This window comes from Neofelis nebulosa, chromosome 14, assembly GCF_028018385.1.
Source record: "Neofelis nebulosa isolate mNeoNeb1 chromosome 14, mNeoNeb1.pri, whole genome shotgun sequence".
Classification (NCBI taxonomy): Eukaryota; Metazoa; Chordata; class Mammalia; order Carnivora; family Felidae; genus Neofelis; species Neofelis nebulosa.
This window is the reverse complement of record NC_080795.1, coordinates 62961973-62981977: the sequence shown is the minus strand read 5'-3', so window position 1 is coordinate 62981977 and position 20005 is coordinate 62961973. Positions and strand designations below refer to the sequence as shown.

The 20005-nt window shown below is 41.2% G+C and overlaps 1 protein-coding gene and 1 long non-coding RNA gene across 2 annotated transcripts in view; one reads left to right on the top strand and one right to left on the bottom strand.

Annotated features, from left to right (window-relative positions):
- Window positions 1–1431: 1431 nt before the first annotated feature.
- Window positions 1432–3558, bottom strand: LOC131494479 (uncharacterized). The gene is made up of 2 exons (XR_009253430.1): window positions 2919–3558; window positions 1432–2322 (listed from the first exon to the last, which is right to left on the bottom strand). It is a non-coding gene; the product is annotated as an uncharacterized LOC131494479 (long non-coding RNA).
- Window positions 3559–4214: 656 nt separating this feature from the next.
- The window catches only part of TNFRSF11B (TNF receptor superfamily member 11b), a 30168-nt gene continuing 14377 nt past the window's right edge, over window positions 4215–20005 (top strand). Inside the window, exon 1 of the mRNA XM_058698894.1 lies at window positions 4215–4509. Within this exon, the coding sequence (XP_058554877.1) occupies window positions 4480–4509 (30 nt within the window). The 5' untranslated portion in view covers window positions 4215–4479. The remainder of the gene's footprint in view (window positions 4510–20005) is intronic.

Below are 20005 nucleotides of genomic sequence, written 5' to 3'. Positions count from 1 at the left end.
GACCACTGTCCACTCACCTCTCCAATCTCACCCAGTCCACACGATGCTTTGCCTTCTATGTGTCAGCCATACTGGGCCGCTTCAGGTTCTTTTAAATCACACCCTGTTTCCTCCCGTCTCCAGGTCAGCTGGCCCCTGGCCTCCCTGCTCAAATGCTCTCCTTCCTACACCACCTTCTTAGCACTGATTAATACACATTTTGTTGTTTAAAATCATACTGGGTCAGGTGCTCCTGCTCTAACTTATTTCTTTCCATGTAGCACACCATCCTATTTATATTTATGCATTCGTGTGATTCTTTGCCAGTTTTCATCGAAAGGGTGATTACAATCGAATGAGTGACAATGCTGGTGTCACACCACTGAGTAGAGGGTGTGACAGTAATGGCTACTGACACCCGGTCTGACACTGCCAAGCAGACCCTTAAGTAACTGATGACTTACTCAGAAAGTGCTTTTGGTCCTCAACCTTGCTTTTCCATACATTATTTATTGCAAAGCAAATACACATTCTCTTCTGTACATAGTTTATAACACCTTAAAAGTCAAATAGCTTTTGTCTAGAATATTAACATTCTTAAAATCATGTGTGTTAGTGAAGAAATTGGCAAACATTAATAAGACAAAAGAAAATCAATAGGCAGGCTAGCTGCATTGTATTTCTCCTCCTTTCCTTCTGTACTTTCTCCTGTGAAATCAGAAAGGGCTCCATTTTAATAGCAATGAAATAACAAGGAATATGTTTCTCTTCTCCAAGTTAATAACCTTTCATTTACATAACTCAGAACTAGTCTTTCCAATTTTCAGATGAGGGAACTTAGGCGCAAGATGATCTAGACACTTGATTAGTCACTTCAGAGCCCACGGCATTCCTGGTCTCCCAGATGACCTAAATCAATTCCCATCCTGAGTTTCAGGCATTTCCATTATGATGATGGTTAAAGTGGCCTTCTGTAGCAGGTGCTTTGATGCTGTGCTAAAGAGATGAAGTGTTTTCCTCACAGGAGCTCCCAGTATGCGGGCGCTGTTTCTTAGGAGTGGCAGAAATGAAGGCAGGGGCAATCAGAGAAATAGAGGCAGTGAAGGGGCGCCTGGGTGGCTCAGTCAGTTAAGCATTTGACTTCAGTTCAGGTCATGATCTCACGGTTCATGGGTTCGGGCCCCACATTGCGCTCTGTGTTGACAGCTCAGAGCCTGGAGACTGCCTCAGATTCTGTGTCTCCCTCTCTCTCTGTCCCTCCCCCCCTCACACTCTGTCTCTCTCTGTCTCTCAAAAATAAATGTTTAAAAAAAAAAAAAGAAAATATAGGCAGTGAAAATGTGTGCAACATGGGGCCTAAGTCAAAAGGGTTTAGGCAAGAGAAGATGAGAGTTATCTGAAGAGGTGTCACCTAGAAAGTCAGCATCAGACATAATCTGGTGACCAAAAACAGAAGGTTAAATTTATGGGACACTCCATTCAATGTCACCAATGGCCTCTGCCAATGAGGGATCCATCACAGGAAGATGAATGTAGTCTGCCAAGTTACTGTTCGTTCAAACGTCCCCCCTTGGGTTCAGACCCAACTCCCTGGGTCCATTCCAACTCAAGCTTCAGATGAACTCTGGCTTCAGTGTTCAGGGCCTGCTGCCCATAGCAGTGGGTCACATGGGATCAGCCAGATTGCTCCGGGAATATAACAAATGAGATGACCAATAACTCAGAGTGTCTGTCTGTTTCCTGTCAGTCAGTGATTAATAAATGATCCAGAGTCAGGCCCTGAAATATGCGGACAACAGGCAACACATGGTCGATTTTGTGATTCTAACCAAATGGTGCCCCAACTTTTCTCAAGATTACAGGTAATTATACCTCCCCCCACACCAGCTGCCACCATCACTATTCCCGTTACTATTATTTATAGTAATTCCCCATAGTTATAGGGAGCCAGACGCTGAGCTAAAAGCTTCAAGGAATATCACAAGAAGATACATGATTTCAGCTGTCAGGAGTTTATAATCTTAACTCACACTGTGCTCATATAAATGTACCAATGAGAACCTCAGATAAGAAGAATAATAATAGCTGGCAGGTAATGAGCACTTCCTCTGTGCCAGGCACCATTTTGAATGCTTTACATGTTTTATCCAATTTAATCCTCATTAACAACCTTTGTAATCCTCCAAAGTAGGTGAGATTTTTATCCTCATTATACAGATACAGGAACAAAACAGAAACACAAATAGGTTAGGGAAAACTTGCCTGAGACCACAGAACTGGGATGTAGTAGATCTGGGGTTCAAGGTGAGGTGTCTGGCTCCAAAGATCAGTTCTTAGATGTTGCTAGAAAAATCATAGCTGTAATTTAGTAAATATTTCCTACAAGTCAGGCATTTTGCTAAGTTATCTTACATGCATTACTCTATGTGATGCTCACCATGAGTGAGTAACCTCCTTTATGTAAGACCTGGTGCATGCTTTCATTTGTTCCCTCTTACATTTCTGTAATATCAGTATTATTTTTATCCTACAGATGAGCTTAGAGAGACCTGGAACTTCCCCACAGTTAACACTGCAGGACTCAATCCTTGATCAGTTTTCTCTAAGGTTTGGCTCCTGCATATTGGCATTATATTATATTTCAAGAAAAATGCCTTAAAGGGGCGCCTGGGTGGTTCAGTCGGTTAAACGTATGACTTCAGTTCAGGTCAGGATCTCCTGGTTCTGAGATCGAGCCGCACATCAGGCTCTCTCTCTGCTGTCAGTGTGCAGAACCAACTTCGAATCTTCTGTCTCTGCCCCTCCCCAGCTCGAGGTCTCTCTCTCTCTCTCTCAAAAAATAAATCAACTTTAAAAAATGCCTTCAAATAATAGCCTAGACAAACATCACCTTAATAAATACAATAATATTGTCATTTATAGAGTGGCTTCCTACTGACATTTGAATGTATTTGAGTCCCACGGTAAGTCTGTGTTAGTTGCACAGGCTGTAGACGTCAAAACCGAAGTTCCAAAGTTGAGATCTGAGATCATAGGACTTTGTCCTCACTCACTGACCTTCATTTATTCATAGTTCACTTAAGAAACCATCATGATGTTATGCTCCAGCACTGGGGAGACAAAGCTGAACAAGACAAGACCCTCTGCCCTCTGTCTTTTGATTCACAGACCAGAAGAGTTGCCATTTTCATCCTCTATGTTCTACTCTGTGGATCCTCTTTGAACTTCTGGTAGAAGCGCCTCCATTTGAAGGGGCAGATGCTCTGATCCCTGTGGGCAGTATTTACCCCTAGGGGGCTCCTTTTGTGAGTCATCCCCTTCCATCCTGGAACTCTGGCAGAGAGTAGAATTTGCCCATTTCACGAAAGCTATCAGGGAACACTTGGTCCTGATGGGGAAGCCCGCTCTGAAGTGATGTTTTCAGCACCTGGTGAAAACCTGGGAATCCGTGAACTGCAGGACCCCTCAGGACCGGACTAACTTTCAGACTAGCAGCTTGTGGGAGTCAGTGAGGAAGACAAGAGCCCTTTACGCAAGCACCAAACTTCTTTCAACAGCTTGGGGGTAGTGGAACGACCTTGGAGAATTCCAAGTACTTAGGATACTAAGGCAGCAAGAGCCCTTTGATGCTGACGGTGTTGATGAGGAAAACAGTGGCCAAGGTATCCCACAGCCTGCCAAGCTTTTTCCTGTCTTAGGCGGGAAGTTTTTCCTCTGCTGATTCTCTCTGGCCCGAACTACCCCAGACAGCAAGAAGTGCATGGGAGGAAGGCCCCAGCTCTAGAACCAGACAGAAGTTAGAGACGGTCCTTCCGCATGGTCTGTGCAACCTTGGAGATTCAGGACCGCTCCCAACAGGGCCCTAAGAGTGCGGTGCGTAGAGCAGAGGCCTTGTTACCAGAGCTCTCAGAACCCGCAGAGAAAGGGCCCGGACGGGAGGGGATCAAGTGTGGGGGACGCACGCCTGGCTGCGCCCTGATCTCGGCTGGGGCGGCCGTGCAGGGCGGACGAGAAGGGTACCGCGGCCCCCCGGCGTGCGCCCGGCCCTCCCGCGGCCGGTGGCTGCTGCCAGGAGGCCGCCCGCTGGCGGGAAGCGGCCAGGAAACCTCAGGGCCGCGCGGAGACAGCGGCCTCCTTGTTTCGCAGCCTGGTGGCTTCTTCTTCTTCTTTTTTTTTTTTTTCCTCCTGGGAGGGCCAGACATCCCCGCCCCACCCCCAGCCCCCACCCCTCCCGGCGGTTCTCCGCCCTGGCTCTGAAAGCGTTAACCCCGGAGCTCTGCGCACACCCCACGGCTCCCGCCCAAGTTCCTAAAAAAGAAAGGTGCAGAGTTGGGTCCAGATAGAGAATGGATGATCAAAGCCAAGCCGGTACTTCCTGTCGCCCGGACGCTATATATAACGTGATGAGTGCACGGGCTGCAGAGACGCACAGGAGCGCTCGCCCAGCCGCCGCCGCCGCCGCCGCCGCCGCCCAGAGCCTGAGGTTTCCCGGGGACCGCAATGAACCGGCTGCTGTGCTGTGCCCTCGTGGTAAGTTCCCGCCCGGGACGCGGGCGCCTGGGAGCCCGCCCGCCCGCTGCTTTCCGACCTCCCCGCGGCCCGACGGGCCCCCCAGCTCAACGCCTCCCCGTCCCAGGAAAAGTCTGGTTTCAGGTTGGAAAGGGGGACCTTCCTGGAGAGCTCATCGCATGGCTCCTAGGGTGTCCCTTTGCCCTGGAAAGTTCCTGCTGGGTTTATGGAAAGGAGAGAAGAGTTCTAGACCTCTTTCTTTTGAATGATCTGTGTCATTGTATTTACTTTCTTCACTGCAGCTTATTTGACGCGCTCAAGGCGTTCATACCATCTTTGCTTAGTTATTGGATATTATTATCATTATCGTTAGTATTAAAGTAGCCCCTTAGTAGCAGAGTAAGGAGATGGCAGTCCTTTTAAAACTATTATAACTAAAATAATATTTGGATGCAGTGAACACAATAGGGTACATGATCAGGCTCATTCCCTACTTAAGCAAATGTTATGGGAAATTTTGCATAAGTGGCACCAGAGAAAAGATCATACATACATATGTATGCACACACACACACACACACACACACACACACATTTCATAACTATGCGATTTAACATTCTAATAAAATTTTATTTTTAAAATGGTTCACTTCAGTTCTCAGTTCAATATAATGTGGTGGGCTAATGTTAATTATGTTCTAAAATTTAAATAATTGAAGGTCAGCACTAAATACAGCGACAAGTTTTTTTTTTTTTAATTTTTTTTAATGTTTAATTATTTCTGAGACAGAGAGAGACAGAGCATGAGCGGGGGAGGGGCAGAGAGAGAGGGAGACACAGAATCAGAAGCAGGCTCCAGGCTCCAAGCTGTCAGCACAGAGCCTGACGCAGGGCTTGAACTCACAAACCATGAGATCATGACCTGAGCTGAAGTCGGTCCCTCAACCGACTGAGCCACCCAGGCGCCCAAACAAGTTATTTTTAATGTAGTGTTTGGAAAGAGTCTTTGTGACTTCACTTGGCTTTTTTTTTTTTTTAATTTAGATTTTTGACCAATCAAGTTAATAAGATTTGTATGTAGATCATTCTACACTATTGACCATTTCCTTTATGTCACTAAGGTGTAGAATACATTAAGATATGAATTGGACATTCACAAAGGCATAGGAAAACCCACATTTAAGTCACATGTGTGTTTTGAGCGTGTTCGAGTAAATGCTTGAATTTCAACATCTAACCCATGAATAGTGAGCAGTAGGCTAGGAAGTCTTCCAATTAGTTCCCAGGATACACAAGCATAAATAAGTAGATAAACAGCAAAGTCACTAAAGAAAATGTAGGTGAGACAGGAGTGCACCAAGAAGTATCTTATCTACCACTACATGTGTAAGATGCAATATAAAAATCGATCCACCAATATTGGTACCATGGAGAACTTTTGAAAAAATAGACTTCATTAAAACATAACACACATAGGGAATTGCACAACTCATAAGTGCCTAATAAAGTTTCTCAAAGTGAACACTTGTGATCTAGCACCCAGATCAAGAAATACGGCATTACCAGCAACTCAGAAGTTCCCTGGGCTCCCTCCCTATCACTACTATGTCTAATGCCAGAGTAATCAATATTCTGACTTCTAACATCAAATTTGGACTTTATATAAATGGACTTTATTACTTTTCTGTTTCTGGCCACTTTTACTTAAGTTCCATTATGAGATCATTTTGACTGTTGGATGTATAATAATTTATTTTCATTGGATGGTATTCCATTGTATGGATGTACCACAATTAATGTAATCATTCTAGTGTTTGGCTAGTTTACATAATTCTGCTCTTAATATGGGGACATTTTATTCTTCCTTGCCCTTTGTATTCTGTCAGAGATTTAATTAATAACAAACATATTACCAATGGCTTTTAAATTTCAGAATTTCCACTAGATGATAATGTATGTACCTAATAAGTTTTCCTAAACAGTACGTAGGTGAAAGTTTTGATATGTAGTCTATCTAGGGAGATAGATGTGTGCCTAGCTAATACTAATTGTAGATGATGCAGAATTATCAAAAGAGGGGCGCCTGGGTGGCGCAGTCGGTTGAGCGTCCGACTTCAGCCAGGTCACGATCTCGCGGTCCGTGAGTTCGAGCCCCACGTCGGGCTCTGGGCCGACGGCTCGGAGCCTGGAGCCTGCTTCCGATTCTGTGTCTCCCTCTCTCTCTGCCCCTCCCCCGTTCATGCTCTGTCTCTCTCTGTCGCAAAAATAAATAAATAAAAAAAAAAAAAAAAAAAAAAAAAGAATTATCAAAAGAGAAGACTTCATATGTTGTTGGAACATAGTACATACTTTCAATGGGAAACATTCTTGTTTCCCTTTCTGTAGTTTCTGAGATTGACTTTATTTGCTAAATGATCGGAAACGAACACTTGGAACTTACACACAAGGGGTCCAGATGCCCTTTTGCAGGCACCGAGGAGCAGCTGTAAGAAGTAGAAGCGTTATAGGAATTTGTCCTTTGTAGCAGGCGTGCCCCTCGGCACCAGGGACAGAATGGAAAGGAAGATGGACACCATTGCTGTCCCCGTGAACCTCCCAGTCTAATGGAGAAGGCAGACACTGGACTATTAATTCTGTGTCTAATGAGAGTACCGAAAGGGGAAGTGCTCGGTGACCTGGGAGTATAAAAGATTCTGCTCTCCAGGTTCTTCTAAAGGAAGCCGCAGTACACATGAGTTATCAGTTGGACCAAACTTCAAATCCCGTAGCACCACTACTTGATCAATGACTGTGGGCAAGTTACATCTTTCCTGAGTTTTAGTTTTCTCCTCAGTAAAATGGAGCCAATGATATGTACACATGCAAGATACCACATACATTTCCTGCTTCATGTTAGCATGAAGCTTCTAGCTTCTAGCATTTTGCTCACAGACAACTGTAGCTAAATCTAGACCCAAGTGAATCATGGAAAAGAAATGCTGAGGATGCTCAGTGGAGAGAGAAGGCTTAAAGAAGGAGTGGAATGTTTTCATTGTTGCAGATAAAATCCACGTGTCCTGAACCGAAGAAGTGAGAGAAAGGAAAATCGTGTAGCAAACTGGAATTCTAGATTCTTTTGGGGATAGCAGAGGATATACTGGTAGGCAAGCAATGTGGGGGTGTGGCCATGAAGGCCAATGCCAAAGTCCCCTCATAGGCTCTCCGGGATGCTCACCAATGTGTCAAGCAGGGGCCTGCACTGCAAAGTGAGGTAAGCATATCAGCAGGCCGTTCCGTTCATGGTTGCTCAAGGGCCGTCTGAGACCCTGGGAACATCCTGGCCTAGGCCTAGATTTTAAATGGTGGCTGAAGCTTCCCATTGTGTAGTGCCCAACCATCCACTGGCCTGCTCAAAGCTAAGCTCCTAATTAATGTCATGGTGATAAGACTTGGGGTGGAGTGTGCGGATGATGGGTTTGGGGGAAAGCAGATGATGGCTTCTCGGGACTACCGCCTGGTTGGCCTGTACTTTAGGATAATGCCTTTTCCGGTTTGTTTTGTTGTTGTTTATTTTGGTTTCCTTCCCCTCGCCCGGTGATTGAGGGTGTGTAGTTGTCTAGCCTTTATTTGTTGGCTTATCTACTTATTTTAAGAAAATGATCACTCTGAAGTTTCTAGGAGAATCTGACATATATTCAGTCCAAAACAGTTCTGATCCCTGTCCCTAGCAACCTTCCTGACCTTTGTCACCTAGCAACCTTCAACACAATTCCCTAATTTATTAAAGTGAATCTTTAATTTTACTTCTAAGGCTTAAACCACAGTTGTCAGATTCAACTGGTTGGGGAAGAAAGCATTCTGTGCCAGATGTTTTATCAACTTAGTTCTAGAAGGAGAGCTATGGCCGTGTCTATCAAAGGGGCACTAAACACACACCCAACTATTCTTGCTCTCCTATCCACTAACTTGCCTGCTGGGTTTTGCCCTAAGCAACCCTCAGCCCCCCTGCCTGCATGTTCCCTATTCTGAAAGCTTCTTGTGAAAAGCATTATTTCCTTCAGCATCTCATTAACCAATAGCATTTGCTTTAGCCTGAGTTTCTCCTTTGCAGCTGAAAAAAATGGACTGGGAAATAGATTGCAGAGAAAGAGTAATTGTATAAAAATTTATGTTCGCGTTACTCACGGCCTTGACTAATGATGCCTGGCTGCCTATGATGGAGCTATGAAGGAGCAAAAATGCCCACATTATCCGTGTATTTGTATGTTTTGCCCTGTAGGGCAGTAATTCTCAATGCTATCACTTCTTCCATGCACTTTGAAAATAAATCCTTTGTAACAACTCTCTTGCTCTCCTGAAATGAAATTTAGAGTACATATATTTTACCTACATCCATAATTTTTAAAGTCAATATACTGGCATAACTATAAAGGAGAAATAAAAGGAAAGTAGCTAATAATAAAATAAGCTTCACTGTAAGAGATAATGAAGCGGTGATATGTTAGCATCTTGATGTGATGCCATGAACAGGCCACTAGGAGCAAAGGCTGAAGCCCATGTGATACACTGGGGTTTGAAACCATGATCAATATTGGCTTTGGTGCTGTGCTTTTCTGAAATGGTGACCAAACCTTGCTAAAATTTTAAACAAAGCAAAGTACAACCTTCAAACCAATTTTATGTTGTTAAATCCTATAAAATTTAGTATGTATAAAAATCATGCAAACACCACTTTGTGTATATATAAAATGTAATCGGAATCTAGGTCAGGATAATGATAAATAGGTTTTTTGTTTAGATCACTTACAAAATTTTTTTTTAAGTTTACTTATTTATTTTGAGAGAGAGAAAAGCAGAGAGAGTGAGTGAGTGCAAGTGGAGGAAGGGCAGAAAGAGAGGGAGAGAGAGAATCCCAAGCACACTCCGCACCATCAACACGGAGCCCTACGCGGGGCTTGAACTCACGAACTATAAGATCATGATCTGAACTGAACCGAGTGGGACGCTTAACCTATTGAGCCACCCAGGTGCCCTTAGATCACTTATATCAGTTGTCAATAGGACATTTTAAAGTGTGTGAGACGTGAGATTATTCTTGATTGTCCAGGACATTTAGCAGTCTATAGTGATTGTGACAAAGAAATCCCCTAGAATTTTCCAGGACTGAAAGGGAGTAACATCACCACTTTCTGGGGAACAAAGTATAAGCTCTTTGCAAACACAGATTTCCATTTTCTTCATAACTGTACCCTCTCCAGGTCTCCACAGTATATGATACTAAATGTGTGTTTGTGGAATCAAAGGAACTATAGTGAGATTTGGTGGGGTGTTATATAATCTACCGACAGTTTCCATGAGTGTCCCAACAGAATTTAGCTTACTGCCAGAGATTTAACATTCTAATGTTGGCTTTGATCTCTTTCAAAATATAAACATGACATCCTATCCACTTGACCAATATTTTAGGTATTCTTTTGTACATTTCTACTATGAAAATACCTTAGTGAAGACCCATTCTTCTTTTTTATTTTTAATGTTTATTTTTGAGAGAGAAAGAGAGAGAGCAGGGGGAGGGCAGAAAGAGAGGGAGGGGCAGAGAGAGAGGGAGACAGAGGATCCCAAATGAAGCCGGTTCTGTGATGACAGCAGAGAGCCTGATGTGAGGCTGGAACTCACAAACTGCAAGATCATGACCTGAGCCAAAGGTGGACGCTTAACCAGCTGAGCCACCCAGGCGCCCCGAAGACCCATCCTTAAGTAAGCAACGGAAATGAACTAGATCCATGTAGTGACCCCTGGAGGTGCTACCTAAACTCAGTCGAACCCACTTTCTGACCTATCCATATGGTTGGTTTGGACATCAAGTATTTGTTTTTTGGTTGATCAGTTTTACATGTTTGTAAAATGTGCCAATGCAGATGTCAAGTAGACATTTGGATTCAAAATGTCAGAGCACAGGAGAAGCCTGGGCCGAAGGTAAAAAAAAATCTGGTCATCTGCATACAGCGGGTGTCTAAAGCTGTAGATGTGGGAAGGGTGATTTCACACGGCGAGAGAAGAGTGGGGGAAGCAGCCTCAGCATGCGTTTCTGATACTGATAGTCCAGTAAACAAAATGCAAATATGAACAATAATAGCAGCCATGTTTAGAAAAGAAAACAAAAATCAAAATAAAACTGAGCAACCCACAATAGCAGGAACTAGTGAATCGGAAATCCTAGCAACATCTGTAAACTATCTGTGCAAGAAGAAAGACTGAGGTATGGCCAACTTGAAATAGATACAAGGACGGTATTTTTATGTGACATGTAATTAGTTTTTGGAACTCACTACCACAGAATATTTTGGGGTGACTAGCATAGAAAGTCTAAAAAAAGAATTCTTTTAAATGGTTGTAAGGGATAAGAATAGTGTGACAACACATTAGGTACGAAGCTGTGTGGTACCCACTCCCTCTCACATTTACCTGGCTTCTCTAAATTGACCTTCCGAAGGCCAGAACAGTCTTCAGACACACTAAAATGGTTTCTCCCAACTACAAGGTGACATGACTTCCCTGCCTGGGTAAATTGTTTTCACCCCAATTTCTGAGAAGCACCTGAATCAGCCAGACCATTATAGGTAGAGGATGCAGGAGGAAATGAAATCTCGTTCCTAAAAAAGTAATGTGCTCCTAATGGCCTTGATTTATTACTTTCTTATTTTGATGTTTTTAAAAATTTGCCTCTCTAAAATTATGTTTTAATACTGTGAAGACATTGTTTAGTTTCCTTGAAGCATCTTGTATAAAAATGAAAAGAATAGCCTTAGGATTTTTACTTCAATTTAGTCTACCTTGGAAGCATTTTCTGTAAGAGTTTCTTAAATAATCATCTATAAAATAGGGAAATGGGTGTCAGGATGAATTTAGATTTAAAACAAGACAGTAATTCATCTAAACTTTCTGACTGCCTTTAGTCAATTCAATTTTCTTCTCTGGTCTTTGATTCAGAAACTTCAATTCCCTTCCCCATGTAATGTTGCTTTCTTGTTCAAAAAAGTGATTTTTTTTTTTTTTATTCTTTGAAGATACGGATATCAGGAACCTATTCTTTAAAAAAAGGTCCCCCCCCCCCCATCAATTTGCAGTAACAGCACCACCACCACCAACAACAAAAATGTAATTTAGGAACTCATTTGGACATAGTGACAGTAAGATCGCTGCAGTGGCAGACAGGAGGCAAAGGCTCTAACTTCTCAGTTGTGCTTTGGTCTGAGGTCCGGTTGGTGATTCCAGCGCTGTGAGTCTTGGCTTTACCCATCTCTAAAATTGTTGCATCATTATATTGTATGCCCGAAACTAATACAACCCTGCGTGTTAATTACACTTGGATAAAAAAAAATCATAGTAATATACATAAATAAACAAAATAAAATAGGGGTATTGGACCAGGTGATATGTGGGAGGACTGCTTTAGTTTTACGCTTTTGTCATTAAAAAATAATAGTAACAAATTGATGATATACTACTCGACACTCCAAACACGCAAAAGTCAAAAGGACTTATTTATCTATAAAAAAATCACCTTTAAGGCACGGGCTTTTTTTTTTTTTTTAAATCTATTTTGTTGCCGTTGTCTGTTTCTTCCACCCAGCTGGTTTCACATATAAGAAATTCTGTTGAAGTCCATGAGATCCCAGAGGACTTACTAAAGAGGTATAATTTTGGTTGCTAGCAATCTCCTTAGACTCACTGGGAAGAATTTTCTTTGCAATTGTCTTCACAAGGAAGTACTTGTCAACTGCACATGGCTTTTTGAAATAAATGTCAAACCTGCGGGCAGAATAAGCATGATAATGGGCTAAATACTACCCTTGAGAACTACACCAGGCTGATAGACAGAAATCCTGCTCCCACAATTTCTGTTTTCTGTTCCTTCTTTTAATATTCAGTAAAAAGAAGAGAAAATTACCTAGATTGTGCTAAAATAAAGGTCCACGAGAAAGCATGAGTGATGTTTATTGAGCAATGATGTAGTTGTTAGTGCTATTTGTAAATTGTTCTCAGTCCTCCCTTCCGGAAACTTGTTAAGACTGTGCTTTCCAGCCTCCTGGTGAGGGTTGGGGGTTGGGAGAGGACACGAATAGTTCTGGCCAATGACTTGTGAATTAAAAGGGTATGCCACTTCCAAATTAGAATACTTAACTGTGGACATATGACCCCTTCCCTCAGCTTTTTTTCTTCTCTTTCTCTCCTCCACAGCCAACCAGCCATGTTCTAGACATTAGTTGCTTTATCATCCTAGGTCCTGGACAAAGGACAATGTCAGTCGGCTTCAGTGGACTCACTAGGAATATAGCATGAATGAGAAATCAACCTTTGTTATTTTTTTAAAAAAATTTAAATGTTTTTATTTATTTTTGAGAGCAAGCAGGAGAGGGGCAGAGAGAAAAGGAGACACAGAATGGGAAGCAGGCTACAGGCTCTGAGCTGTCAGCACAGAGCCCACTCTGGGGCTCGAACTTGTGAACCTCAAGATCATGACCTGAGTCGAAGTCGGGCACTCCACCAACTCAGCCACTCAGGCACCCCAAACCTTTGTTATTTTTAAGCCACTGAAAATTTGAAGTTGTTTATTAACACAGCATAAAACCCAGCCAGTCCTAACTGACACATTAGCCAAACCCCAGGTCTGTCTGATCACTGACAGGCAGGAACTTTATGGAGCATGTAAAATCACAAATGCTTAAACTTATGATTTAAATGCTTAAATTCCTTCTTCGTCAAAGATATTAGAAGTGTTTATGAGGAAGGACCTCTTCTTTCTTCTGATGCTGCGCGTTCAAAATTTAGTCAACTAAAATTACACAAAAGCTTAGCCAGGCTGCAAAAGGGAAAGGTGAACAGATACTTAACAATAGACTCTAAATGAGACACCCTATTATGCAAGACGAAGTGAGCAGGGATCATGTTTTTTCCTCTTTATCACTTCCAACTGATCCTTCCTTCATAGAAGTTCCCAGTCATCTTTCATCAGGGTAACTTCCACCCATTTAAGCTGAGTCAAAGAAGGAAATCATAAACTACAAAGACACTAATGATTCTTAGAACGTGTTAGTATATGGAAGTCACACATAATATTTCACTTAATTTTCATAAAAATGCAATAATGTGGAGGTTAGTGTCTATTTTACAGATGAAGAAACTGAGGTTCAGAGAGTTTAAATAAATTTCCTTAAAGTTACCTAGCTGAGTTTTTTTGCCCTATAGGAATTTATATCTAGTAGCTGAGTCCAGTGGGGGAGAAAATATCCATTAAGTCAGAGCCAAGTTTCTGTGGGTGCCTTCAAAGCCAGAGATCTCTTCTCTGCTGAGGTTAAGAAAGCCCCAGATGGGGCTCAGGAGGGTCAAATCTTTGGACAAAGTGATTCTGATGTCTTTATTTTTCATCCTTTTTCAGCTCCTCCCTCAGCTCCTGGGGGTCACCATGCTTGTTTTCTTTTGAAATTAAATGTCCTGATCTCCTTATTGGACATGAGTTCTAAGTCCAGATGCTTTAGGAAACACAACATGAGGCAAACACTTATGTTTTAATGTAAACACTTATGTACCTTACTAGAAAGTGCAATCTTAGGGAAAGAGGAATGCATAAAAGAAGACTAAGGCAGAAAAGGAAGGAGAGCAAAGTCAAGAGGGTGCATTACCAAGAAGCTACTACTTAGGGGGCGCCTGGGTGGCGCAGTCGGTTAAGCGTCCGACTTCAGCCAGGTCACGATCTCGCGGTCCGTGAGTTCGAGCCCCGCGTCAGGCTCTGGGCTGATGGCTCGGAGCCTGGAGCCTGTTTCCGGTTCTGTGTCTCCCTCTCTCTCTGCCCCTCCCCCGTTCATGCTATGTCTCTCTCTGTCCCAAAAATAAATAAAAAACGTTGAAAAAAAAAATTAAAAAAAAAAAAAAAAAAAAAAAAAAAAAAAAAGAAGCTACTACTTAGAATAAAGTACTGCTGAATGTCACAGAACCATCCTGCAGAGAGGCTGCGTGAGTTACTGCATTTCACGATAAGAGAGGGAGAAGAAATTATTCAACAGGATAGATAGATGTCTGAATGGACAGATAAACAAGGCGGACAGATAGATAAGATGGATAGATAAAAGATAGATCTTATCCAACTTTATATTGTGTTGTAGTTGATTATTTAAATGCCTGTCTCTTTCATCAGACTGCAAGTTCCTAGAGGGAAGAATCATTTGTTAAAGGCTGAGATTCAGAGAGGATTGGCTTGGATCCCAGCTCAAACGTGTGTTGGCTCTGTGACTTTCGACAAGTCACTAAACTTCTCTGACACTCTGTGTCTTCATCTATGAAATGGGGGTAATCCTGACTCCTCAATGCTGGTGGAGGGGGTGGGTGATAATAGCATGGAAACAAAGAGCCCAGTATGTAATAATATAATGTACTGTGCTGTTATCATTTCCATGTCTCCGACTTCTAGAATTTCACATGTTGTAGGCACACAGTAAATGCCTCCAGGTTTAACTCACATCCTATTTGGTTCCATTTTGATTTGTAGTTTCTGTTCCATTCGATAACCACCGTGGCTTTTCATTTCTTTTTCTCACCAGCTACCTTTAACCATATGGTGATTGGACCCCAATCCATATCATTAACAACCAAAAGAGACTAATAAAATGATGGGAGTGATATATTATCGTCAAAGAAAAGCACTGTAAAAATAAAATGGAATTTAAAAATTGATGTTCAAAAATATCAGCGTACCAAATGTATTGCCAATTCTGAGCCCTAATGCCGGGAACCATCGCTGGAATACTCCGAAGTAATGCTTATCAAGTGGGCCTGAATGGACATAATTATAGAGAAAACTGCAGCCAGCCCTGCTGTTGAGCTGAAGTTTTCAGAATTAATGTTCAATCTCAAATCTGGTGATTAACAGAAGCCCGAGAGAAGAAATGTTAAGATCCTGGGGGCCAAAATATGTGAGATCTCTACATAGCTTTCTTGGAAAGTTTTAAGTGTACCTGTATTACTTTTTTTCTCAGAGATTTTTTCTCCTTTTTATTTTTTAATCCATCAAACTCAATTGTCTGTAAAACTCCTCTGAAGCACCAAAAGCCTCCTCAGCAAATCTGTCCTGACAATTCTAGTTGATTCCAAACATAAACAAGGTACTGCTAATTAACTTTAAAGGCTTCAAACAGCTAAAGGAAAGATCTGAAGGGAACGCAAAATCACATTTAAAGTTAAAGTTTACTTGAGACAGTTCTTCAGCCCCAAGGGAAGCAAAATAGTGTAGAAACTGGCTCAGCGATTCATCTAATAAATCATAATTGCTGTGTTTCCTTTCCCGATTGCCTGGCGTTAGCTGTTGGCAGCAAATGAGTTCTGTAGAGATGAACAGATTTAATTCATTCGCGCTTACTTCTTAGAGACCTAATTCTCAACCAAACAACTGGCTATTGTGAAAATTATTATGCAGTGGGAGAGAGACCCTTAGGTGTGGACCTGGCAGCAGCAGATAAACGTCTCTGATGAACTACCTGCTTTTTTTCTACATTCGCCTTTAAAATGGAAACTAAATGCAAATAGAACAGTACCTACAAAACGCCATATAAGATGAAAGGTGCTTTAAACATTTTTTTCCTTCAAGGGTGCCTAGGTGGCTCAGTCGGTTGAGCATCCAACTCCTGATTGTAGATCAGGTGGTGATCCAAGGATTGTGGGCTCGAGCCCCAGGTCAGGCTCCGTGCTGAGCATGGAGCCTGCTTAAGAGTCTCTCTCTCTCCCTCTGCCCCTTTCCCCCGATTGCACGCTCTCTCTTACTTTCTAAAATTAAAAAAAAAAAAAAAAAATTTCCTTTAGGCAAATTCTGTCATCAGTATTATTTTACAGATGAGAAAATTGCAGATTTTTTACTTGTTCTTGCAAATTTACTCTTTATATATTGGATATTTGTCTGCATGCATATATCATCACCAGTAATCCTAATTACACATAGTAAGCATTCAATGTATCTATTGAATTGCATAAAATTAAATTAGATATATTGAATACCCGATATGTGTAAGATACCATGTTAAGCTTGTGAGGAGTATGGAGACAAATACTTTTCTATCTGGGCCCTCTAAGCAAACCCATGAAACTGCCTTGAAATATTTGATATGGAACAAGAAAATGATATCAGATGGGCAGATACTGAAACTAATTTTAAAAAAAGTCAGGGGCGCCTGGATGGCTCAGTCGGTTGAGCGTCCAGCTTTGGCTCAAGTCATGATCTCACGGCTCGTGAGTTCGAGCCCCGCGTCGGGCTCTGTGCTGACAGCTCAGAGCCTGGAGCCTGTTTCAGATTCTGTGTCTCCCTCTCTCTGCCCCTCCCCCGCTCATGCTCTGTCTCTCTCTCTCTCAAAAATAAAACATTAAAAAATTTAAAAAAAAAATCAGAGACACTTTTTCTAGAGACAAGAATAAGGTAGAGAATCAACTTATGGCACATCATAGGTGTGTTACTTCCTACTGAACAAAAAACTTCAACATGTCTTCAGAAAGAAGTCTGGTTCAATATGTCTCCCATTTCCCCCCTCCTATGTAATTAGTATATGTAATAATGCCTCCTACGTGTCTGGAAGCATATTTACCAAGTGTATTTGTGTCCCTCCTTTTATTCATTTGAAATACAACAGTTGTACAAGGATAGTTAAAATAAGGAGTATCCTCATCTTAGATGTAAGATAGTGTCTCAAGGTTACTAAACCTGGTGGTCAAACTGAGCTTGGAACTCCAGTATTTATATTCTAAATGCAAATCCCCAGTTGAAAGTGCTGTTCGTAATTAACATTGATCTAATGGCCAAGCTGTATACTTTTTAGAACTTATTAATTATCCATTTGGCATTCTTTTTGAAACACTGTGATATCCCTATCTTTTTCATCTTCTGTTTTCATCTCATCTTGCATATGTTTATAAGTTCAAGGGTTAACTTTTTGTTCTTTTATGCTTATATGTAATATCCCTGGGTAATGCCATCTGATCTCTCTGCTTCTAGAGCCATTTGTGTACTCTTAACATTGAAACCTATGTCTTTAGCTGCCTTTCTGTCCTAAGTTCCCAATACATATATCCACTTATCTAGTAGACATTACTTGAGTCTCATAGATGGAAGATGTTCCAAACCAAATTCATTTTCTTTCTCCATAACTGTCTCCTCCTATTGCTGTCAGCAATTAACGACAGTACTACGTACCTAATAGTTAAAATTCATGGGCTTGTTCGTCAATTGGTTTCTCTAGGACATCCCCCTATGCAGTCAGCCAACATATCATATCTATCCTTTCCTCTCCTCTATCACCAGTGTCTAACTTAAGCCCCTCATAATTTCTGACCTGTTGCTCTGCTGAGTCTTTTCTTGATCCCCTATCTCCTCTCTTCTGTTTCTAATTGTTTTTCACTGATTTATGAGTATTTTACATCAGGCTGGGCTTTTAGTTGAATGTTCCCATGAAACAGGAACATTAACTTATTCAACTTCATTTAGCAGTATTTCCAGAGCATAGTAATTGTTTTGTGTTTGCTGAATGAATATAAAATGAATTATTTAAGGAATAGAGGAAAAAGGGAATGGACTACTACACCATAAAACTATAGAAAATCCAATACACTAAACTTCATGGGAAAATAGTTTTTTTAAAAATAAGCTTTATAGTTTATACTACGAGAGATCTTTCGGAAACTGAATGACTGTGTCCCTTCTTGGCTAAGTTGGACTGTAAAATGGCATGCTTTCCAAACTACCAGAGGTTTAGCTAACTCTGCATAGTCCTCAAATATTTCTCTGTGGCAAAGATCATGACAAGAGATCACAAAAGGAACTCCCAAACCAAGTAGTTATTTCAAGCTGTGCGTGGGCTCCTTTTAATGAATTTTCCATAAACGGAAACCCACTAGGTCACTCATGGTTCTGTATACCAGGGAGCAAGCCCAGTAGTATGGAATTGGCTGTACTGCATAATGCAAAAATAAATTTGCTGGAGGAAGTATATTCTTCTTTCGTCCTTTAGGACGAAGCATACACCAGTAAAGTGCTCTAGTCAAATCACCATCTGAGAAATTTCTATCTCGGTAGCTTTGGATGAGTAAGAGCTAGTCTCTGTACAAAAAAAAAAAAAAAAAAAAGTCAGCATCAGTTCATCTGGACTTCGGAAAGGCTTCGTTGATGTTTTGTGTTCTCCTAACTCTATGCCCTTGAGTCTAAATGAAATATTAGTGTGTTAGGTCTCAATTTTAGACTATAGCATAAATGAGAACATTTGATAAATGTTAAAAGGTTTGACAAAAAACCCCAGTATTCTATGGAACATGCTCTGGGTTTGAATTGTGCTTCCACTAGTTAGCGTGACGTAGGACAGTTACTTATTCATTCTAAGACTCATTCTTGTAGCTGGTAGAAACTTAATAATAATAATAAAACATCCTAATGTAGATGCAAACCAAATATCCTAAAGATTGTTTTTTGTTCTACTGCCTATCACAGAGTGGAGATTTCATGCACACATGTTAGAATGGAATAGACGAACCAGAATTCCATCTTCATTTCGTCCGTTTTTTGTTGCCTGCACATACCATTACCATACCACTCGACTTCCTAAATATTGGGAATTCTAATTAGAAATTGTGTATATTTGGGACTAAGAGTTAGACGATTAATAGATAAATCAATTAAAACCTTTAATAGTTAAAATTGTGCACATATATCATAAACTAAAACATTTAAATAAACATTTATTCACCTGTGTTTTGAGATTTGGCCAAGGCTTTTCCTGGAATCTGTTTGCTAACTGAAATCCTATGTTGTCTTTCTTACAGAACCCTGATCTATGATGTATTGCCCATCCATTTCAACTCTGGTACTTAAAGACCAGCTTATGAAACAAACTGATTACTCTAGATATTCCCCCCATTTTGTTATTATAATTGTCTCAGCTACTCCAAAGTCTATGGTAGATTTTTGTTTTTGCTTCGTTGTGGTTCCTCTTTATTAAGTTATTTCCAAATCTTTTTCATAGAAAAATAATTTTTTCACACCCATGTTCGTTGATTTACATAACATTTAATTGAATTACCTAAGGATAATTACAACTAGAGCATATACAGATATATATGTACAACTGGCATAAACAGGTTCAGCAACAAACGTACAACTGACTTTGGTGAAGTGCCAACTCCATGGTAAAAGCAGATGAAAGGTGGTGTGTTAGAGAAGTACCTGAGAATCCAGGGTACTGGGGCGTCAGTTGGTTCTACAGAGGAAGTAGAAGGCACGCGTGAGTGTAAGAAGTGCAGACTGGAAAAGAGGATTCTCCCGTAAAAAAGTGGTTTCACAACTAAACTGGTGCAAGAAGTAGGAAGGGAGTTAAAGCAACACACTTGTTGCTAAGTCCATTAGCTAATTAAGTGCTATCAAAGCACAGAATCTTACAATGGTAGAGCTCAAAAAGGCTTTGGAGAGCAACTAATTCAAACCACTCTCCACCATCCTCCACTAACATTTGAT